Source organism: Leptinotarsa decemlineata, unplaced genomic scaffold, assembly GCF_025532065.1.
Source record: "Leptinotarsa decemlineata unplaced genomic scaffold, Ldec_3_MD MMD2_P_RNA_scaffold_12, whole genome shotgun sequence".
In the NCBI taxonomy this organism is placed as follows: Eukaryota; Metazoa; Arthropoda; class Insecta; order Coleoptera; family Chrysomelidae; genus Leptinotarsa; species Leptinotarsa decemlineata.
Window position 1 is genome coordinate 5,509,717 of NW_027412526.1, and position 23,448 is coordinate 5,533,164.

At 36.6% G+C, this 23,448-nt stretch overlaps 1 protein-coding gene across 4 annotated transcripts in view; it reads right to left on the reverse strand.

Moving 5' to 3' along the window:
- Window positions 1-23,448, reverse strand: part of Cralbp (Cellular retinaldehyde binding protein) — a 46,331-nt gene extending 22,883 nt beyond the window's left edge. For 2 of the 4 annotated variants that reach the window (XM_074172665.1, XM_074172658.1), the window contains exons 1-3: window positions 20,040-20,177; window positions 6,440-6,668; window positions 1,258-1,417 (exon numbers count right to left, since the gene is read on the reverse strand). In XM_074172665.1, coding sequence (XP_074028766.1) covers window positions 1,258-1,417; window positions 6,440-6,668; window positions 20,040-20,048 — 398 coding nt within the window. In that variant the 5' untranslated portion in view covers window positions 20,049-20,177. Of the gene's footprint in view, window positions 1-1,257; window positions 1,418-6,439; window positions 6,669-12,655; window positions 12,820-20,039; window positions 20,178-23,322 lie in introns of those variants that run through there. The other 2 variants (XM_074172668.1, XM_074172672.1) reach the window with 2 other exon arrangements.

Consider the following 23,448-nt stretch of genomic DNA (forward strand, 5'->3'; position numbering starts at 1 on the left):
CTTTCTTCTAGCCAAAGTCTATTACACCATCACTTCGGAGTAACCATTCCTTTGAAGATCATTTTTCATGATCCCCAGTTCCTTCTCAAGACCTTCCTTCGTATTACAGAGCCCAGAAGCACGGTCTATTACACTCTTGATAATTCCTCGCTTAGTCGATTGATGGTAGTTGGATTTCTGGTTCAGATACTGTCCAGTGTGAGTGAGTTTTCGGTAAACGGGTGTTTGCCAATTAGTGTCACCCCTCTCCACCAATTCGTCTAAGAATGGCAATTCGTTGCGGACTTCCTTCTCTATTGTGAAGGTGATGAAAGGTCCTACGTTGTTGATGTATTTCAGGAAAGTGTCTAGTTCTGCTTGACAATGTTTCAGAAGAAACTCACTCCAGTTTTTCGTGCCGAGCGAGAGACAACAACATCATCCCCAAAGGTTTTCTGCTGAAATTGCCAATCTCAGGAGAGAGCCAAACGCATGTTGGAACGCGCCAGCCGAGCACTGATAAGGTCTCAAATGAATTTCCACCGTTGGTGGTACTGAATGCTGTATACGAAACTGCTATTTCCAACTGAAGGACGAATTGTTTGCGCAAGATATGGGACTGCCAATGGGATCGCCACTTTCACTTGTTATAGCCAACATATATATGGATTGGTTTGAAACTCTGGCCATCGAAAAAGCCCACAAAAAGCCCCCAGTCTGGTTAAGATACGTTGACAACTGCATGATATGGAACCATGGAAATACAGAACTAGACACCTTGCTGAGGCACATCAACATCGTAAGACCTTGCATCACTTCCACAATGGAGGAGGAAGTCCACAACGAATTGCAATAGGATTGTGAGAAAGGATAAGAATTGGGTCCAAGATAACATCGGAACCTGCTTCAGATCCACAAGCACTATCCGCACTATTTGAAAACCAGGCCACCAATCGTGGACTGCGATTCCAAAATTCCATTCACCGGATACCCTGCGAGTGCGGAGAATCATACATCGGTGAAACTAAAAGGCCATTGAAAGTTCGCATTGCCGAGCACAAAAACACACACAGCGATGAGAAACCAGCAAATCAGGAATAGCAGATCATGTTTGGACTCAAAACATCAAGTGATCTAAGCATGCGCAGCGCTTTCTAGACGTTACATGAAAATCAAAACAAAATTATGATTTCAACACAGGAATACGTCACTTGAATATTTTAACGTACTTATGTCACACCCTGTATATATAAAGAGTGATTTCAGTATTTTACTCACCCTGAATCGATAAGTTCATTGATTTTAGGATCCGTATAATCCAAATCGCACATGATATGGTTGAATTTCTTTCTGAAGTTGAGATATTTTAGCAGAGTTTGCTGTGCCATGGGAATGCTGAATTTTTTCACGCGCAGAAAGCTGAGTAAGAAATTGTCATCTGGAAAGATTAAAAATAATTTCATCAATGTTGATATGTGAAGTAACACTCTTCAAACATTGTTGCCAATGTCGGAACATTACTTTCCACAACTAGTGACGGAAAGTATTACTTTTCAGAAAGTTACGAAAAAGAATATCTCATATTTTCCAATATCTCATATTTTCCAAGTAGATTTTTATATATCTCTCTATTTTCTATATTTCAATAGTATGTTTTTATTATTAAATTCGTTTTCATTATTCGAGACAAACTATACTACTGAGTTATTTATGTAGTAGATTGGACAAGGTTACGGAATCATACGCGTTTTCACAGTATAACGATATACACACATCGGAAAAGTCTAGGGATATTTTTTAAAATGGCAATAATTTTTTTTTAGATCGCTTTAGGGAAAAAAAAGTTGACGGGTGATTATTAAACGAATGTAACTCACAACAAAATTTATTAAATGGTCAAAAATACTGAGTGCGCATATAAGCAAAACTAAAAAAAAATATGGCTCTTCTTTGGCACCCGAAAAAAAATCATAATACAAAAAAAATCGGAATCAGTACAAAGTATAGCCTTCACGCTGGTTTATTACGGCCCTACATCTATTGTGCATCGACAAAATGAGATTGTCAATGTCTTGTTGAGGTACATTTGCCCATTCAGCGATTAAAAGCTCTCTCAATTGAAACGTTGTGTGAATGTTCCCCATATGCGGAGTAATTCTTCGTTGAAGCATGTCCCACACATGCTTGATGGGATTCAGGTCCGGTGATTGTGCTGGCCATGGCAATACATCAACTCCTTCGTTGGGGAGCCAGTCAGTCACTAGACGCGCGACATGTGGACGAGCATTATCGTGCATTAGGTGGAAGTTTTCACAAACAGCACCAGCAAACGGGCGAACGATAGGTAGAAGAATGGTGTCGAGGTACTGTCGAGCTGTGAGGGAGCGATTTGGAAAAACGAGATTGGTTCTGCCGCCAATCATGATTCCGCCCCATAGCATGACTGTACCACCTCTGTATGTGTGGACTTCCTGGACGTGTCTTAAACGTTCATTATTTCCAGGTTGTCTCCACAGTCTTACTCGACGAGAATCTGGATGAAATCCAAATCTGGATTCGTCTGTAAACAAAACTGTGGCCCAATCATTTGCATCCCAGTTTTGATGTTCTTGACACCACTCTAATCTTCTACCGCGATTGCCTCTCGACAAAGGTGGACATCTAATTGGCCTTCTGTTGTGGAGATCTGCTTCATGCAGTCGATTTCTGACAGTATCACGACCAATGGTTACCTGGTGCGTCTGCTGCAACACGTTAACCAACTCAGGTGCTGTGATTGTCGGTTGTCTTCTTGCGGTTAAGACCAAAAATCGGTCTTGAACTGCAGTTGTAGCGCGTCCTCGCCCTGGGTGTTGTTCGGCTGGACTGCCAGTTTCATGGAAACGCCGCCACAATCGACTGATAACACTTTGGGAGACCCCCAAACGAAGAGCTACATCATTTTGTCGCATGCCACCTTGAAGCCCTACAGCTCTATTCATCTCAGCCAATGGTAAGTGATGGCGTTCCATGTTAAAGCACAATATTTCCAGTTTAATTGCTGAGCAAGAACTGCATAGAATGTACAAACTCGACACTTTCAGATTATTCATTTTAGCCGAAAACCTACAGTTTGTAAAAAACTTGATAAAAGATTAGTTACCGTTTTTGCAGGCTTTGTTCAACCCATAGAAATCTACAGGGTGGTCGAGTGTACCAATTTAATCGAAATTAAACGACCTCATGCATTTATTTTTATGATATTTAGTATGTTATAAAAATATCCCTAGACTTTTCCGATGTGTGTATTAACGACTCTACTACTTTAAGTCACAAACGGTAATGGATCAATACTACATTTCCTATCCTATAACATAATGTAATCGGCACTGTCCCAGTCATCCCAGTGACTAATGCTTAGATAATATATAAGTCACGCTGCTCCGTCACTATTTCCATAGGCGGGTACTTCATTTGGTATTAATTTATAAAACGATAATTTCCATCTCAAAGCCATTCCACTAGCCGTATTTATTTTGCCGTTTTTTGTATAGAACAGAAAATACTGGAACGTAATGCGGTTGGAAAAAAATGTGTTTGATTCGATAAAACGAACTTATTATGAATAATCAAAATCCTTTGAAACTCTGCTGAAATACTATTTGTCAAGTATTCTCAAATATATCATGACAATGTCATAAATTATTGTAACTGTCAACTACTGTAAGAATATTTTTGGAATGCCGTTTTCCCATCAAGAAAAATGTGATGTGGTGGAATCCAACTTGGTTTTCCAAAAAATAGCTTAAGACACCGCAACACAACAGCAATTCGTCTCCTGATCGTCAATCACCTAATCGACGTTTTTTTTTCGGTGCTTCATCGTCGATTGAGGAACAATGAAAACGTTTTTGAGAAGAGGAGAATTAAAAAACCTTTTGTAATCTGAAGATACAGAAATTGGGTTAGACTGCCTATCGGGCGCGTCCCCAGGTGGCGTTTAGGGGAACGGCCAGGGGCTGGAGGTCTTGCCCGGGAAGCCAATGTGGCCTTACGGTGCTGGCTCCTGACGGTGGCAGAAATAAGTAGGGTGAGGGGAACTGAAACCACCCAAAAGCCTCTGCAAAATATGCCACCGTGGACCAACCTACCCAAGCTAAGGTGTAAGGAATCGTGCCGACAGATAAACGGCCGCAGGGTGAAATGCGGTTACGAACGATCCCGTTGGGGAACTGGGCGAAACCTTATTGTAATCAGACTACCTCTGGTAATGCGGGGCTCTGCCAGAGGCGACCAACTCTTCCCTTGCTACTCTGGGAACACACATGAATGAAACAACAAAGGCAAAAACCAATCCCGAGGCTGGACAGAAGTGCTCACCTCAATCTAAGGCGGTGGCTGGGGATGAACAGAAATGTCCACCTTAATCTTCCGCTTGGAATGAGGCTGGACATAGCAGATCACCTCCAACAGCAAGGTCACTTCCTGTGGCGGCCGCCAAGAGCTCCGCCTTGAATAAAGGCAAGGAACCGGCTGCCCCTGTAGGAAAGCCCCCTAACTTGTGCACCTCCACGGAGGGAACCCCAAGAAGGATGAAAAAGCCGCGCAACGACAGTAAAATCGCTGCACCTTCCAGAACCTTCGCGGAGGGCACCGTGAGACACCTCAAAGTTGCCAAAGAGAGTGTGTGTTCGGCGAGTCTTGGCCTCCAGGTGTCAATATCAAGAAGATGTCTCCTAGTGACTTCTTCACCTTCCTGGAAAGGACAGGATGGACGATGCCCTAGGAGGACAACTCCTCGGGAGGATGTACAATGGGTCACATGTGGCCTAAGTGCTGTGAGTCTACCACTCACTCTCCCTACTCTACAGATGCCAGATACAGAAATTGACGTTTCAGCCTTCTTTGAGGAAAATCCAAATAATTCCATCGGAGATTTATCTAGAGAAAAAGCTGTACCGCACTCTGTAATTCAACGAATTCTGAAGGAACATAAGATTTCTCCTTATAAGTTGAGTCCAGTGCAAAGACTACAACCTGGTGACCCTGAAAGACGATTGGGGTTTTGTCGGTGGTTTATGAATAAATGCAGACAAGATCCAAACTTCTATAGAAATATTATATGGAGCGATGAGGCAGATTTTTCAAATTGTGGGTACAAAAGAAAACTTTTTATTATTGGAGTGGACATAATCCATTTCTAGTCCATCCCCACAATCCGCAAAGACGATTTAGTATTAATGTTTAGTGTGGTCTATTTAGAGGCAGAATTATCGGTCCATTTTTCTACCATGGTTCTTCGAACGGATCCCGTTACATTAATTTATTAACAAGAGTGTTGGTAGAGTTTTTCGATGATCTTGACCCGGAGGCTCGTCAGATGATCCTATTTTCAGCAGGATGGAGCACCAGCACATAATTTCAGTGGCGTAAAAAGAATGTTTCGAAACTGTTTCGGAAACAGATGGATTGCTACAAATGGTCATGTTAAGTGGCCTTCTCGTTTACCAGACATGACACCTCTAGATTCAAAATTTGAGGGGGTGGGAAGTATTCACGTCCGTACTGTATAAATCAACTTCAAAAGAGTTATATCTTCAAAACCTTTTTACCCACAATAATTCGAAAAACTATTTTGAAGCCAAGAGAACTCAAATGTGAAATATAAGATTATTGACACTTTGCATGTTCTTATGCTGGAAGAGTTCATGAAATCTCGAATTCACGACCAGTTCATGCAACTCCGTTGAATAATAACCCAAAAATATATTCGGTCGGTTGAATAATCTGAGTCAACACATCAAATATGATCTAATATTATGAATGTTATGAAACCCATACATTGACACACCTCACACAGTCAGAAACATACGCATGAACATTTGCAACCTCACACAACTTTCAAGATCTTCGTCTGTAAATTACGTGAATAACTTTCTTCTCCTCGTACACTGTTTATTACGTAAAATACTGATTAAATCATTGTTGAACTGATTCTAGAGTTTTCGGTGTTTTGTTTGTTTGTACATTAGTTTTACACTTGATCGCTGGTGGACATATTCACCATATGAAGAATGTTTTCATAACTATTTTAATAATGATATAATAATAATAATAACTTTATTCACAACATATACAGATTAGAGTACAATTAAAACAAAATATGTGAACAGAGTGGTTTGGCGATAAGAATGAAATAGAATATATGAGTTTATAGGTTTTATATGTGTATTCATTACTTTTTTGATTCTGTATACACAGTTCAAATCGTAATTTTTTTTAGTAAATCCACTTTCTCAAGTATGAATTAACATGGTCATCTATGAAACATATAAATTTCATTCATTCTTTATCTCTTTTTTTCTTTCTTTCTTTCTGTATCTAGATGATATATGATATCATTAAGAACCAAAGGATTTTGATAAACATCAGTGAAATGATCAGTAGTTAGTAAAAAATTCGATGTAAATGTATACGTTACCCATAATACAATTTTCTATGTCAGGATTCTGCCTAATCCATTCCCTCAAATGCGCCAAACACTCTCTCCTGGCTGTTTCGTTTTCTCTCAGCTCCTTGTCGGCTATTTTGTACAACTCCTTCATTATTCTCGTTTTCTGTTCTTTCGCTAGGATATTCTTGTTCGCTGAGTCCGAGCTGTTGTAGCTCGTCCATGGGTTCATCACCAATAGTTGAGTCGTCGTAGTCATCTGAAAAGAAAATATTCTGAATGTACAATTTTTTCTAATGCAAAATAGACCTTCCTTCGAAGGAAATGAATGCACATTGCATCTTTGTTTGTTAACGGTCTGAAGCGTCAGCTATTGAAACTGGTGGAGATGATGAAACCTTCATATGAACACATAGAACTGGACCTCATTCATAATGTAGAAGGAAGCTCACACAGAACTGCTGTATCTGTATCTGCAGCACTTAGGCCACATGTGACCCATTGTACATCCTCCCGAGGATTTGTCTTCCTAGGTCATCGTCCATCCTGTCCTTTCCAGGAACGTGGACAGGTCTCTGGGAGACCTCTCCTTTATATCGGCAGATGTAGGCCAAGACTCGCCGAAAACACACTCTCTTATTGACGATAACTCCGGACACACGCATAAGACATGCCTTACAGTGTCATCTTCATGTTCACATATCCTGCATAGAGGTGTATCCACTAGCCCCATAATATGGAGATGTTTCCTTAGCTGACAGTGGCTAGTCAGAAATCCTACTGTTAAGCGTAGGTTTTTCCTGGTCATCGCCAGATATTTCTTCAGCGCCAGCTTCCCAGGGTCGCCCATGGTGATGCTGGCAAGACTGCATTCTTTGGTTCCATCCCATCTCTTCAGGGATTGAGCGTGGGTTTGACGTTTGGCTAGTTCCGCAATTGTCAAAGTCATCAGGCCGGAGGTGTCACTGGGTCCTAAAATTCTTAGTCCAACCGCTTTCTTGGCAAAAGAGTCGTCAATGCGATTACCTTTACTCATGTAAATTACCCATTACTCATTACCCATTACTCATTACCCATGTCAGGATAATGTTACTATCTACCTGAGCTTTGGCCAAATCTTGATGGCACTCTAGTCAAACCTTGAGGTAACACGTTGTCTGTTCAAGGCTAATAATGCTTGACCAGAAATTCCTTTCCTGGTCATTTCTTTTGTGGCGATTCAGATACCAGCCAGTTCTGTTTGAACCAGGCTGGTATTTTTCCCATTCCTCACTTAATTCTTAGGCTCAGTGATTTGGATTTCACTCTACATCCCGAGCCTTCTTTGGTTTTTGAGCCGTTTGTATATATATATATGCGTATTGCATTTGTAGCATCTGACTTTGTGTTGTTTTAGTTGTATTTTTTAGGCTTTATCAAACACAAACCTGGGTTCAATTGCATCACTGGCTGCCTGCAGCAGAGGTTGCGCAGTAAGCGCTTCTCTCCATAGGCTCAACCTCAATTGACCCATTCCTACTTCGAGGTTTACACCAGCCGTGCGCAATCGTAACATGGCCATTAACGAAACCTCCTTAACGTGCAGGTCCAGAGGGGTCAGACCAGTAATTAATTCCATTGCCGCGGTTGGTGTTATTCTCATGACTCCTGTTATGTTTGAACAAGCCAATCGCTGCATTTGATATAATTTTTGGATGGCCGTTGCTTGTAGAACTATTAGTCCCTAGGCAATGGCGCCGTACGTTAACATAGGTCTTAATATTGCAGTGTGGATCTAGGTGCTGTTTCAAGATTTGAATGAAGATGGCCCACAATAAGTGGGCAATATTTGTAAATAGAAAACCAGCTGACATGAAACTGTATTTGAATTACCAAGAGAGAAATTATCAATACACTAATTGATCATGCATTCAGTTTCTGTAACACGAAAGAAATTCTCATCTTCCACAAAATGGTCGCTCCAAAAATCTAGTGTAGAAAAGTCTTCGGCCAAAATTTTTCAAAGGCATTTGAATTTTTCAAAGGCATTTGACCGAGTAATCCACAATTTGTTGTCGCATAAACTAAACGCTTTGGGTATTCAAGAAAACATTCTGAAATGGATTAAAAATTATCTAGCCTGCAGAGTACAATTTGTAAAATCTGGTAACTCAGTATCTTCCTCAATCACAGTTTCTTCGGGTGTACCACAGGGTTCTCATTTAGGGCCATTGCTTTTCAACCTATTTGTAAATGACTTAAAATATGTTATTCTTTAGAGTGGATTTCTTTTGTTTGCTGATGACCTGAAGATGTAAAGTTATTCATGACTCAACTGATACAGAATTATTACAGTACGATTTATCTGGTGTGATATAAATCGACATAGACAAATGTCAAAAATTTACTTTTATTCGAAACAAAAATCCCATTAAACGCCCATATAAAATCAATCAATCAGAACTGAAAACAACAAACACAATCAGAGATTTAAAAATCACTCTCGACCCAAAAATGTCATCTAAACCCCATACAAATATTACTTCTAAAGCACTAAAAATGTTAGGTTTAATTTTTAGATCTGCAAATTAATTATCTCTCACTTCAATAAAAATCATATATTGTCCAGTTGTTAGATCAATAATCGAATACAATTCCACAATTTGGTGCCCTTCATATTATGTGGATATTGATATGCTGCATATAAACTACATAAAATACTCTGCATATAAACTAGGATATCGTATTGGTGAATATAACTATAAAATTATATTGGACATTCTTAACTTGAATACTCTGGCTCATAGAAGATTAGAATCAGATCTTACACTAATTCATAAAATAATCAATGGTAGCATCAATTCCCCGGAACTTGTCGAACTTATAACATCAAATGTGAATCCAAGGAGAACAAGAAATTCGAAAATCTTCAAATTACCCTTTTGTCGCACCAACTATGGCCGGAATGAATCTGTAGGTAGAATTTTGAGAATTTCAAATACATACAATGTAGATTTAGAATGTTTTAATTCTGCTTTGGCATTCATTAACTTATTTTTACGATTTTTTTTTATTTTATTTTATATATTTTATCCTTGAACATAGCTTAGATTACTATTGAATACATATGTGTGAACTTGTTAATTATTTTGTAAAAAATAGGCACTGCCGTGAATAATTAAATAAATGAATAAATGAATAAATAAAAGGCGAACAAGATCTCCTCAAAAAAGAGAAACCGTCACAATCAGTGCTTTCCCTTCCTTACGTCAGAGAGAAAGCCTAGTTCAGAAAATTATGAGTGGGGTGTCATTTCATTCTAAATATCGTCATGATTTTCAATTTTCTAGAAATGGTCAAAGATGTTTAATGATGAAAAACAGAAAAAGGCATTGAACTCTTTTCAAATATCCCAAATGTTTTGATTTCTGATTGATAAAAGCTACATGCATTTTGGCCAATAGTTTCATCTAAATCTGTTCAGTCGTTTAGGCGTGAAAGAGTCACAAGCCTCATGAACTTTCATATTTTTATTAGTATAGATAGATAATCAGCTTCAGAACTGTATAGTTTCTCAGCAATGAATTATCTGACATATTAATATCAGAATCAGTAAGATCACAATTGAATAATTAGTCAATATTGATCTCACCGGTTCTTAACATCAAATAGGTCATTTCACAGCTGAAAAACAATAAAATTATTAATTACTTTCTCGTGTTCAGTCAAGTAGAGTTAAGGTCATATACATTGAGTTAATACGGTACATAACAGTGAAAGTTTCAAGTTCAAGGAGACAATAATTTCTCATGCTTTATGGAGAATAAACTGAAGGAGAGAATATATTCATATAGTTAATATACCTTTTTTTGTAAAATAGTTTTGTAAATAAGCATAAAGATAGTAAATGTTCATTCCAAAATAATAAAATAATAATAATAGTGTCAATGATAATGATAGCGTTTATTGCCTGACAGTTTCCCATTTTCAGAGTTAAGTACCTATAGATAATTGATAAAATAATGTTTCATACCATTCAACATGGAACAATAAAAGAAAGATATGAAAAAAAAGATTGTGAACGTTTATACCCTCATTTACCATAGATTCGCACGAGACTTATTTTTAATTTCATATAAACTGTAACAAAAAATATCGATATTAGAGTGATGCACTGTTGAACCTTTGGTGTAGTTATGAATATTAGGTACTGGAGTTTAGTCCCAACACCAAACCGTTATTTTTGACACCTCAACACGTGTTTCAATCACCAAATGATCATCTTCAAGTGTAAAATTAAACTGCTTCCTCTTGAAGATGATGAATTGTAAATTTCTCAAAAACTGTCACTTTCAGAGACTATTTCATCTCATCCAAATTTGTAGGGATGAGATGGTTCTAAAAAATGGTGACATAACATACTGGGTGTTTCATTCGAGAAAAAAAAACTTTGATATTTAAGGTTTGTCAAGTTAATGGCTCTGTATAAAATCTCCTGTTTAAGAAATGTAACTTTCAGTCCATACCAACATTTCAACTCACTCATCGTGTTGCATGTCTCAGATAATTCTGCCTAAATTTCATCCATAAATTTTTATAATGGCCTGTGGTGGTCTGTTTTTCCAAAGATTTTCTTTCTTTCACCATCAACTTGACAACGCCGCAAAATTTTCGAAAATAGGAAATACCTCCTTATGTAAAAGATTTTGCTCAGTTCAACAGTGGAAATATTCACAGGGAGCCCATTTAAAAAAGTGATGAGTTGAATTGCCCCGCTTCAAATAACACTCTGTATATTCCAAAATGTTTCAAAATAAGCAACAAAGTAAACCATACAACTTTTATCTGAAACATGTCATCATACTCCACAATACCTATAGGCGAGGTACTGTACTAATGGGCCAGCCTGTATATAAAAATAAAACGGGTGCCTGATTTGTCCGTTTCTCTAATGCTACAAATTCTACTTCATAAAGCAGATCAGAGAAATTACAATTTCTTGGGGGATAAGTTTTAATGATATGGGATTCCATATTATGGGTTCATATTCTAGTTTTGACCTCACCAAACTGAAATACAGAGAGGTTAGCGTAAGTTTATTATGGAAATACTTACAGTTCCTTATAATAAAACAGTAAGTGCGGTAAGCTAAGTTTTTAATGTGAGTATTGTAGTAATTGAAAGTCATATGATCAAAGTAGACTCCTAGATCCCGGATATTATCTGTTATCTCCCATAGAATGTTATCAATGTGGTAAGGAAATTTCAGTGTATTGAATTTCCGACTGAATGTCACAATTTTGCATTTAGATATATTCAAATGGTGGCGGTTTTTGAGACACCAATCTTGTGATAAATAAATCTGCCACTGCAAAATGGTCTAGTCATCTGAACTGTTTATGGATGTGTGAAGTTTTAAATCATCAGCAAACAATGATCTATTGCGGGTTTACGAGTTGCACAGATCGTTAATAAATAATAAAAACAATAAGGGGCCACGATTAGATCCTTGCGGGACTCCGCTAGTAGCTGAGTGCATATTTGAAGAGAAGTCATGATAGTATACATATTGATGAGATTCCAAAATCTGACAATACATTTTTTGAAAACTCATGCAAGAAAATTTATGAATGAGTAACTTATGGCTGATTATATCGAATGCTTTAGATAAGTCTGTGTACACCACATCAGCTAAATTCGTAATTGTGGATCTAGAATTCATGAAACCATGTTGATGATCAGATATTATATGTCGAGAGGACCAATAGATAAGGCTATACAAGATTATTTCTGTAAGTTTGGCAAAGTTGGGATTGAGATAGGTCTGTGATTACTGATTTCATTACGATCTTGAGCTTTGTGTTTTGGACAAACTTCAGGAAGGACAGGCTTCAGGAAAAGCAGACGTTCTGAAAATAACGTTAAAAAGAATTTGTAGGGTATAAATTAATTCTTTCAGACAGTTTTTCACTAGAAACGAAGAAATTTCATCTGATAATAATCATAATCATTATACGCATAGCAGAAATAATTCTTTCAACTAACTAATTGAAAGACAATATCCAATTGCTTTATTTCCAATGGCAGAGAGAGAGAGAGATTTATATGTTGATCATCAGGAAGATTAAAGAAGAAGTTGAACTATTTAATATTGAAATTGTTCAAATTGAGAAAAGCTTAGGTTATTACTTATGTTGATATGATAATGTATAAGGAAAGATTATTTATTAATAAAATATTCCATTGATTATTTTGGTATGTACATACATTCGGTAGGTCGGTAGCCAAGCGGTTCGACGTGGGTCCTTTGTTCACTTACTCGAATTGACTGCCGTGTTGGTCGGTGGTTCAAGCCCTAGTCTGAACGATCGATTTTCACTTGCTATCGTCCAACCCGTGTTAGGAATCACACGTTAAAAGTTAAGACCTCGTTAATCCCTAGCTCGCACAAGTTTCGACTTCCGAGGGTTGTCGTTCGTAGGGGTGCTACAGCTGGTTAACGAAAAAACATTTTTTTAATATTATAGCTATCATGAACCTATTGGTACTTTCGTAGGATTAAATAATGATACTAATAATGTATAAATAATTTTGTGTATGTACATCATTAGTATCATTAAAGCCACGTTTTACATAATGAAAGAATATAACTTGTTTGCTGGTTACATTTTTATAATACTGTCAACAGTATATGTCTATCGCACACTAAACACTGAGTCATGCGAAGAGAGGAGAGAGAAGCGTCTGTCCGACGAGAGAGGAGGAGCCTGCCTTCCGCTGACGTATGCGTGAGAAAAAGGTAACCCAGACAGACTGGCGCCGTAACGCGTTACGTAACGAAGCGGTTCACCCTCCCATTAGGAGTTATGACTTGAATACACAATCAAATCTTTTTCTAGGGAAGATTCTGATAGAGTCAGTTTGAACTGACATTTAAAATACCAACTTCCCAGACGCTTCTCCTTTGAGAGAGAAGCATTTTTCCGGCTAGTCCTGGAAGTACGTACACAGGGTGCATTATTTATAGTGGCAATGAGAATGTGAAATTGATTTGGTCATATTTCTGCTAATGAAGTCAGAGAAATTAGAAACGGATTAAGCAAATTTTGGATTCGGCATATCTTCGGAAGTGAGCGAGCTTTTTCGGTTTCATCAAGTGCACGTTGTCTTGGACACACTATAAAACAACATCAAGAGGTTATACAAATTCTTCATTTAACAAGAAAAAGATTGCAAACCAAAGTTCTGCAAGGATTAAGTAAATCAGTTTCAACTCTAGTGCCGTGATATAACATTTTATCACTTACCATCTTAAAACAAATAATTTTCAACAATGTTGTTGAATAAAAATCAATAGTTGTTCGTTTTTGTTCGTGTACAAACTGAAAATCGAGTTTTAACATAACCAAATATCAAAAACCAATCTATAACTGAATGTCAATGACCCAAAACTTTGTTTATAGACTCTTGATTTTTTTTGCATAATTATAAAATTAATATTTTGAGGAGTACCCACAGATAAATAATTGGAAAGTGACACCGACCTTGTTATATTGTCGCAGGTCAGAGCTATTTTCATAATTATTCATAGAATTTACGTGTTATGATTTTTTCAAAACTCGCCTCATAAACATTGATGCATATTTTATTATTATTTTATTGCACTGTTGTGGTTAATCGTCGATCATAAATGTCACGTCGTGACATTAAAAGAACATTATACAAATTATAATGAACTTGAACCCAATCAATGTGAATTATGGGTAAAAATTCTAATTTGGTACAATTGAAAATTAATTCGATGCCAATTATCTTATCAAAAATGGCATGAAAATTACGAAATGCTTAAATTTCATTTTTGGCTTGTTCGATTGATAACTTATTCATTCATTTTGTATGATTTCATTTCGAATATAGGATAACAAAAATAACTTTTGTCTGATTACTATATTTGTTACGACTAATTTCGGTTTCTTACACTATTCTCAAGTATACTTGAGTTTACTTGAGAACCGGTCTCAACAAATAAAACACTCAATGGAAATCAGAGTGGTCTACTGCGCCGAAGGGAAGCAAAGCCCATAAAAGAAGAGAAGAAGAAGAATAGAAATCAGACAAAAGTTACAAAATTTGCCCAATTTCTCATATAAAGTTAGGTTAGTTTAGGTCCAAAGTGAGTGGGTCTATTCGACCCTCTACCGCAACCCGCAAAGGTTTATTGTGGCTCACGCCTATTCACACTCAACCAAATAAACCCAGCTTCTTAACGAAGCTGATTAGTCTGTATGGTAATTGGTTTTTCAGGTCAGATGGTGAAAGTATGGCTCTGCCGCACTCTAAAAACCTGATTTGGTCTCCAGCGGGGCAGGCACAGAGTATGTGCTCTGCTGTTTCATCATTTTCCAAACAGAGGCGACACACACTGTCTTCCGACAGTCCGAGTCTCTGCATATGATTATTCAAATGACAGTGACCTGTAAGAAGGCCTGTTAGACTTAGACATCGTAGTTCATCCCTACTGTAGTCCAACAATCTCATTCCAGTTGGCTCCTCTGACGTTCATCACCATGACTTTCCTCATCTTCGGTAGCCCCATCAGATAGAACTCAATCATGCGGTGGTCACTCAAGGTTTCCTCCATACACACTTTCCAGTCATCAACCTGCACACTACCACTAATGGTCAAGTCGACCCGGCTTTCCCCTCGGTTACTGGAGAAAGTTGCCGGACTCTCACAGTCATTCTCGATTTGGTAACCTCTTTCGGTTACCCAACCCAAAATGTCCTCTCCCCTGTCATCCGTGATGTTGCCTCCCCAGGCAACATTTTCAGCATTCACATCCCCAACCAAAATCTTTCTTCCTTCCCATTCATCAAAGAGTCTGCGTATTTCATCCTCGCGTTTCTCCTTCCACCCGGTTCGTCATAGACATTCATTATCTTCACACCATTCCTTTCATTTCCTACTATTATCCCGATCCCATTCATACTCCTTGCATTCCTTAGTGCCAGGCTGTCAACGGAAATGAAATAATAGTGAAATAAAATACAAGTAAAATACGTGAAGTCACGTTACTTCACGACGTTTCGATTGTTAGTATCTACAATCGTCTTCGGGTGATGACTGGACTGATTCCTCCGAGAGATGACTATTTATAGGTTGTTCGAGTACTTTCACTTATCCCCGCTTTCCATTTTCCGCTTCACTGGTTCCGTAGGAGATGACCGTTTTGGAGGGAGTTGGCCATTTTTCGCTTGATGATGGGTTTCCATATGTTGCGTATTTCTACGCTGGCTTGGCTGAATACTAGCTTGGCTGAATAGGAGAAAATTCAAGGAAGCCGCATACATATTGTCCAACAACGTGTATGCGGCTTGTGCTGTGAGTTCCAGTGTCAACCAACAGTCTGTTGTACTCTGCTTTGAATTGATTTGTGCAATTGGCAATGTGCACAAGTCTATATGCAGTCCATCTAGCCTCTCTCTCCAGAAAAATGTGGAGAGTAGGTAGATCTAGAAGGTTTTTGGTTTTTATATGGGATAATTTCTATGATAGATTGATCTGAAGTTTTATACACACATTCAGTTTTGATGACAAGATGGCCGCAGAAAATATTATTTTCAGTGATTTGAAGAGTGTTAGGTCTAGAGAGGATGAGATGCACATAGAGCACTCTAGTCTTGGTTTCTTGATTGGAAACGAGAAATACTGTGTACTCAATTTATATAGACCATCGGGGGGGTCAGTAGACACTTTCATAGGCAGATTGTCATAAACTCTGAACCAGGATACTAGAACATTATAATATGTGGTGATATGTATATAGATAATTAGTTATCGAAATTAAAAGAATTTTTGAGTAACGAAAACTACCAATCTGTGTATGAAAGCGGCTTAGAAATAAACGAAGTATACTCGATTTTTTTCAATATATTACTATACGCTTTAGATCTAACATGTCCTTCAATAAAAATAAAAATTGATAGGCAATCCACAAAAAATGAATGTAAAACAGAGGAACTCAAGGCAAAAGGTGGACAATTGAAGGAAATTTATTGTTTATGGACATGATCAAAATGTGTTAACGTATTCCAAAAACACTTTATTGTGAGATTTTCACTAAATTGTTTTACAAAAACGCAACACGTGTTTCGCCATACAATGGCTTCATCTGGCGTGTCTTTCAACTAATTCTACACATTCAATACTAAATATATATTTCGTTTATGGAGTACCTGAAATCAAAGTACCTATAAACGAAGTACCTGAATTTTAAGTAGCTGATATTTTACCTGAGTTTCTAACGAATTGAATTACCTGCACTTATGTTCCATTTTCACATTTGAAAAATATATTCAGTAACGGAGAGTTATTGAGTTCTAATTTATCATTCAGTAAATTACCCGAATTCCTGAATCTATTGATTTCTAAACATTCTAGAAGATTAAGTTTCAAACTCTTCTCTTCTAAATGTAACACCTCGTACTCATGATTGAACTCATGTCCTTCTGCTAAAAGATGGTTTGCAAATGTGGAATTGGTCTTTCTATTTACAAAACTACTCCTATGTTCTTTAATCCGTTGGAAAAATGTTCTTCCTGTTTGGCCAATATACAGTTTTGGACAAGAGCCACAAGTCAGCTTATATACTCCTGATCTATCCTACACCAAAGTTTTGTCCTTATTGTTTTTAATAAATTTACTTAGGTTATTATTCGTTCTATAAGCTACGTTTACGCCTTCTTTCTTCACAAAACGGGCAATATTCCAATGTGTTAGATTTGTATCGTACGATGAGAAAACAACATAGTAAAAATATTAAAGAAGGTAAACAAATATTTGAATTGAAGGGGTTATATTTTTAGGAGTGATTAATTTTTGGGAAAGAAAGTTTTTGGCTTTCTACTACTCCATCTTGATACAAAAAAAGGATGAGGGAATCTTCCAAAGAAAGGAAGGAAGTAATCAATTTGAAAATGAGTAACTCTATACATGGATGTGTAGATCATGCAAAGAAGTAACTTTCAGGCACAAACTGAAAGAAAGTCCTCTGAAAGAAAGTCCTCTTGAAACAGCTACTTTCATATAAATATTAAATTACACGATAAAAAGAATTCTTTCGAAACAAATAATTCTATATGAACACTGATACTTTTCTCTACTCAGTTTGTATTTCAAACATTCGTTGTGGAATAAAAATCAGATATCATTCACATGAGTTCTACTTTAAATGAATGGTAACAAATTGCATTTACATGGAACACTGTCATCCTCACTCGTATACATCGATGTTTCGCCTTAAGACACTTGCCCCAAGGCTCTTTAGCACCAAATTGGATAACATTATTGATTACTATCTTCCCTTCCTTTCCTTTTAGGTCATCTAAAATAGCTGAACAATTGTAGTGGAAGTTTATTATTTTATGAAGGAATAGAACCATTGCAAGTTTACGTCTGTCCTCAAGTGATAATAAATCTATAACAGACAGCCTCATTTGCGAGGTAAATCCAAAGTAAGGTCGGCCAAGTTTCCAAATTATATATTTAGAGAAGCGATTTTGCACTTTTTCAAGCTTCTCTTTATGACAAGCATAAAGAGGACACCAAATAACACTATTATATTCCAAAATACTCCGAAGCGGTGAAAAAGATAATGTCTTTATAGCATCATATTCTGTAATATGTCGGGTATTCCTTTTAATGAATCCGAGCATTCTGAATGCTTTATTACAGATATTATTGACATGATCAATAAAGCTTAGATCTTTATCGAAAGTAATTCCCAAATCGCATAAGCTTTTGACAGTTTGAAGAGTTGCATCATTAATGGAGTAGTTTCCAATGACAGGCTGTCTTATTATATAAAATCTTAACACATTACATTTCTTAATGTTAACTTTCAGACAATTAGTATAACAGAAGGTACAAAAGCTATCTAGGTCATTCTGAATACATTCAATATCATTGGTAGATTGCACTATTTTGAAAAACTTAAGGTCGTCCTCATACAGAGAGATATTACAGTATTTAAACACTAATTTAACATCATTAATAAAAAGTAGAAATAATATAGGACCAATGTGCGAACCTTGCGGAACCCCTGAAGTCACATGAATTGTTTCTGACATACTGTCAGCTATCCTCACATTCTGCGATCTACCGGAGAGGTAGGATTTAATAAATTTCAAGTATCTGCCCGTTATTTCAAGATTATTAAGTTTTAAAATTAATAGTTCATGACAAACTGAATCGAAGGCTTTAGCAAGGTTCGTGTAGATAACATCAACTTGGAACCCTTGCTCAAGCTTATTTGTGATGAAGTTTTGGTAGACAGCCAAATTGGTGGCAGTAGACCTTCCCTTGTAGAATCCATGTTGTTCATCTATAATGACGTGTTTGAAATTATTGAATATTCCATCCGTAATTAAAGATTCAAATACTTTGGGAATACAAGAAATTTTCGAGATACCCCTGTAATTCTGAATATCATTTCTGTTTCCACTTTTGAATACTGGAGAAAGGAAAGATTTTTTCCAAACACCTGGAACACGATTAATGCTACAGCTAAAGTATTGGAAAGGCTGTATATGAACAGATAGTGAATTATTTGAAGAGTAATAGGGTCCTTTGTGAGTATCATTCGGGTTTTCGGAGCAAACGTAGTTGTGAAACTGCGTTACAATGTGTTTTAACAGATTGGAAGAAAAGTGTGGAAATGGATACAATTGCAGTATTTCTTGATCTTCAAAGGGCATTTGAAACTGTAAATAGATACAGATTGATTAGAAAGATTGAAAGCGTAGGTTTTGATGGAATGGCACTAAACTGGATCATGAATTATTTGAGCAATAGACAGCAAAGCTTGAAACTAGAGGAAGTTTATTCGGATAAAGTGCAAAATAATTCACGTGTGCCCCAAGGGTCTAGTTTGGGACCATTGTTTTTCCTTATATATTTGAATGAGATTGTAACCATAGCAGAAGAATGTAGAATCCACTTATTTGCCGACGATACCCTACTATACTATAGTAGTGAAGATGTACATGAGTGTGTTGATACTTTAAACGCTAGTCTTGAAAGGGTGTATAGATATTACTCTGCAAATCTGCTGAAGGTGAACGTGAATAAAACAAAATAAATGTTTTTAGAGAAACATAGAGATTATAATAATGAAAACCTACTTATACGATTGAATGACAGTAATACAGAGAAGGTAAACAAATTCGTGTACTTGGGTGTAACTAATGACAGCAACTTGAAATTCAAGGAACCTGCTAATCAAGTTATCAAAATAATAGCTTACAAAATCAACTATTTAAGAAGATGTTCCCCATATGTGGGGCAGTGGTCTAAATTATGTTCTACCATTCTGTTTTGTCTCGATCAAAATGAAATAAACAGACTACAAAAGATGCCGAATCGTGCTATTCGAATAATCTTACAATGTTCGAGGATAACACCTATAAGAAATATGTTGCAAACCCTTCAATGGCTACCAGTGAAGCAGTAGGGCCGTTTTATGACGAATTAACAGAACACGATATTTCTGTTTTTTCCCAAATGATATCATATTTTTTCGAATCACAGATTGATTTTTTGAGTACTTTTAACTTCTAATATTGCGATAATATTGTTGGAAGTCTACGTTACCTTTTCCATATCTTGATAGAAGAATACGAATCAGTCCCTCAGTCAACAATATGAAGACGACATACAGAGTCGCCGCAAAACTAACGGTTATGCTACACGCTTCGAAGAACGATGATATTGTTTGTCGCATCGTTTTAAAGACACTGTTTTATGTCATAGGTACGGTAATTGTATTTATATGTATGCAGTAAAAACTAATTATCAACATCGAGGTTTGCTTGGGATACACAGACTTTCTCTTAAAATCTATAATAGCACGTTATTAGGGAAGTGATTCCAAATGCATTTAAATTTACTCATTCCCAGACTTCTAAGACGTTTAACATTAATCTGCATTACGGAAGAGACCGAAAATATTAGATAAACGGAAAAACAAACAGAGATCAAAAACTTTTCTACGTTCACTTGATTTCTACGAGTCACCATAAAGAACAATTGTTAGAAAATTCCTAAAAAACAGTATTCAAGTGGACTATTTACAAAACTACAATACGTGTTTTGCTCTAGAATAGCTTCCACACTACACTATATTAGTATAGTCGAAATAACCGGTATTGTGAATAGTTAAAGCTGTCGGCGAACTCAAAGGCCATAAAAACCAATACAAAGAAATAATGCCGCTGAGATATAGTCCACGTGGACTGAAGAATTGGCGGTTCGTATTGCATAATTTTTACTAACCGAGTTTTATGATTGGCTGAAGAGTCATAATATTAAATTTGAAGTCATATTACGGTGACGAAGAGAATGCGAAGATGTTAATACACTTCGTGTTGTCAATGTTCAGTTCAGAAATTGATCGCGATTTGAGTGTTGAAATTCGATATTGGGGCAGTTATAATTACTTGAAATTTTTTATCTGTTTTAAATGTGGCGTCCTTGGACAAGTACTAATAGTAATGACGAGTAACAACGCAGACTTTTTCCTATGCGATGGTGAACAAAAGATACCAGTGAATAAGATTCGGATGCATTTGAATATTGAAACACAGAAAGTATGTTTCAATGTATAAAAGAATCTACATCTCAAGTTTGGTTTCGAGGGAAACAAACTATCACAAGCAACATCAGATTTGACCGAAATTCCTTTCTCAACTGTACGTAAAATAGTCAAAAACAAACCTTATGAACGCAAGATGCGATGTGATACGGAATTACCAAAACCTTCAGATGTGCATCTAATAAAATCGACAAATACGACTGTTTCAAAAGCAATGAGATTCCTACAACTGAAATCATAAAGAAGAAATTGAATACTTCCGGCCATAACGTGAGCTGCTGTGACAAAACTCTTCAGAATTAGATAAAGAAACTAGGATTCAGATTTAAAATAATAAACAAACGTCAAACAGTTATGGAAAGCAGAATAATTGCGTAAGAAATACTTAGAACAAATAACTAAATATAGACAAGAACAACGGCAAATTTTCTATTTGGACGAAAATTGGTATGACACTCACGACACAGTTACGAAAGAGTAGACTGATGGTTCGAGAATGTATACGCCCAACATGCCGCCCAACGTTCCTCACTAAGTTCGCACTGCGGACTTAGAGAGGAACGCTGAAAATTTTGCAAAGGGGTGTCATAAAACTGATGCTTCATAAACAAATGAATTTTACAACAAAACCTTTATACGAAATTGCCGAAGTACTCGATATCAGACAAGAATTCTTCAGAAGAGTTCAGGAGTTCGATCCAGTTTTCCCCATGGTATACGATAGCTGTGTCATCAGAAAAACTTATTGTTTTTCCACATGAGTTTAAAGTGAACAAATTATTAATATATTTATATGGAGAATGAAACTGGACCCAAGATCGTTCCCTGTGGAACTCCGTTCTCATACAGTACCTCTTATTTCTATGTTCTGCAAAGTTTACAACAACTGAAGATGACTAACTGTGTCAAACGCCTTTGCTAGATCTAAAAACACACACAACGTGAGATTTTGTTTGCAGACGTTTTCATAGATTCCACCTGTTAATAAAGTAATAGCATTTTGGGTGGATTTACCCTCTCTGAATCCGAATTGCATATTGAATAAGATGTTGTGCCTTTCCAAGTGCCCCGTTAGTCTAGCTTTCAATATTTTTTCAAAGATTTTCGTTAAATTTGGTATAAGTGAAATGGGCCGATAATTCGATTCGATATATTTTTTCATCTCCGTTCTCAAATATAGGTATAATTCATGATGTTTTAAACTGAGGGGGCCAAAAGCCGCTTTCGAACATTTTATTAATTATGTGTGCCAGTGGTTTTTTTATTTGATCTTTTACTACTTTCAAAATCTCAGCTCTCAGGCCATCTATCCCAGGAGCTTTGTTACTTGACAATGAATCAATAACTTTCCAATTTCTTGATCGTCTGATGGGAAAAGGAATATGGATTTTTCCATGGGATGTATATGAGGGGGTGGCGTCAGAGGTTTTTTAATTCTGGACGCATAATTTTTACCTACGTTTACAAAAAATCTATTGAACTCATTGGCCATTTCTTTGTCCTCTGTGATTTCTCTCCCCTTCACTATTACTTTAACAATATTACCTTCATTGTCTGACGAACTTATTTTTTTCACTGTATTCCACAATGCTTTTGCATCATTTTGTTTTTTTTATTTCACTTTTATAGGGTATATTTTAAGAAAGGACAATACAATAATTTCATAAGTTTATCTCATCATCCTGATCAGGATTAAATAACTTCCTCATCAGTATCTGTGTGAGAGCAAGTGAAACAACCACACTATTTGTACATGCGTATATATTTTATATTAAAACAAACGGACTTGAAATAGCAAGCCAAACTTAAAAATTGAAAATAAATAATACTTCAAAAAACTAAAAAACACGATTTAATAGCAACACAAACTAAAAAATTATTCGAAACTAATTCAAGATTGTGTTCAACATCGATAACAAGTCCTACGACTTAATGTAACTAATGACTTCTAATAAGTCTGAGATCAGAATAAATCTATTCACAAAAAAAATAATTTTGTTGTAAAGAAGCATGGGGTGCTAATCTGGCAAACAGCTCCTAATCAAGTATTCATAAAAATCGTTATTCAGCATACTGTCTTTATTTTGACACTTTCATTTTCTTACCTTCAATAATCAATGTACTTCAACTACAAAAAAGTGGCAACCCTTTTACTATTCACACACACATAAGATATCTCTGACCAAATATTTCACCGATTTCAACGATTATCTAAACAATTTTTTCTTAATCTTCTGAGTAACATAATCTCCGCACCCTGTATTGAAAATCCAGACGACTCACCTTGCGTTCACTTATGCTCAACTCACTCCAAAAGCACCAAAGTCGAACTGATCGTCTTGGAAAGTCTTTGGATAAACACCCATGGTGTTATCTAACAGTATTTCAACAACTTCTTTAGGAGGGTTC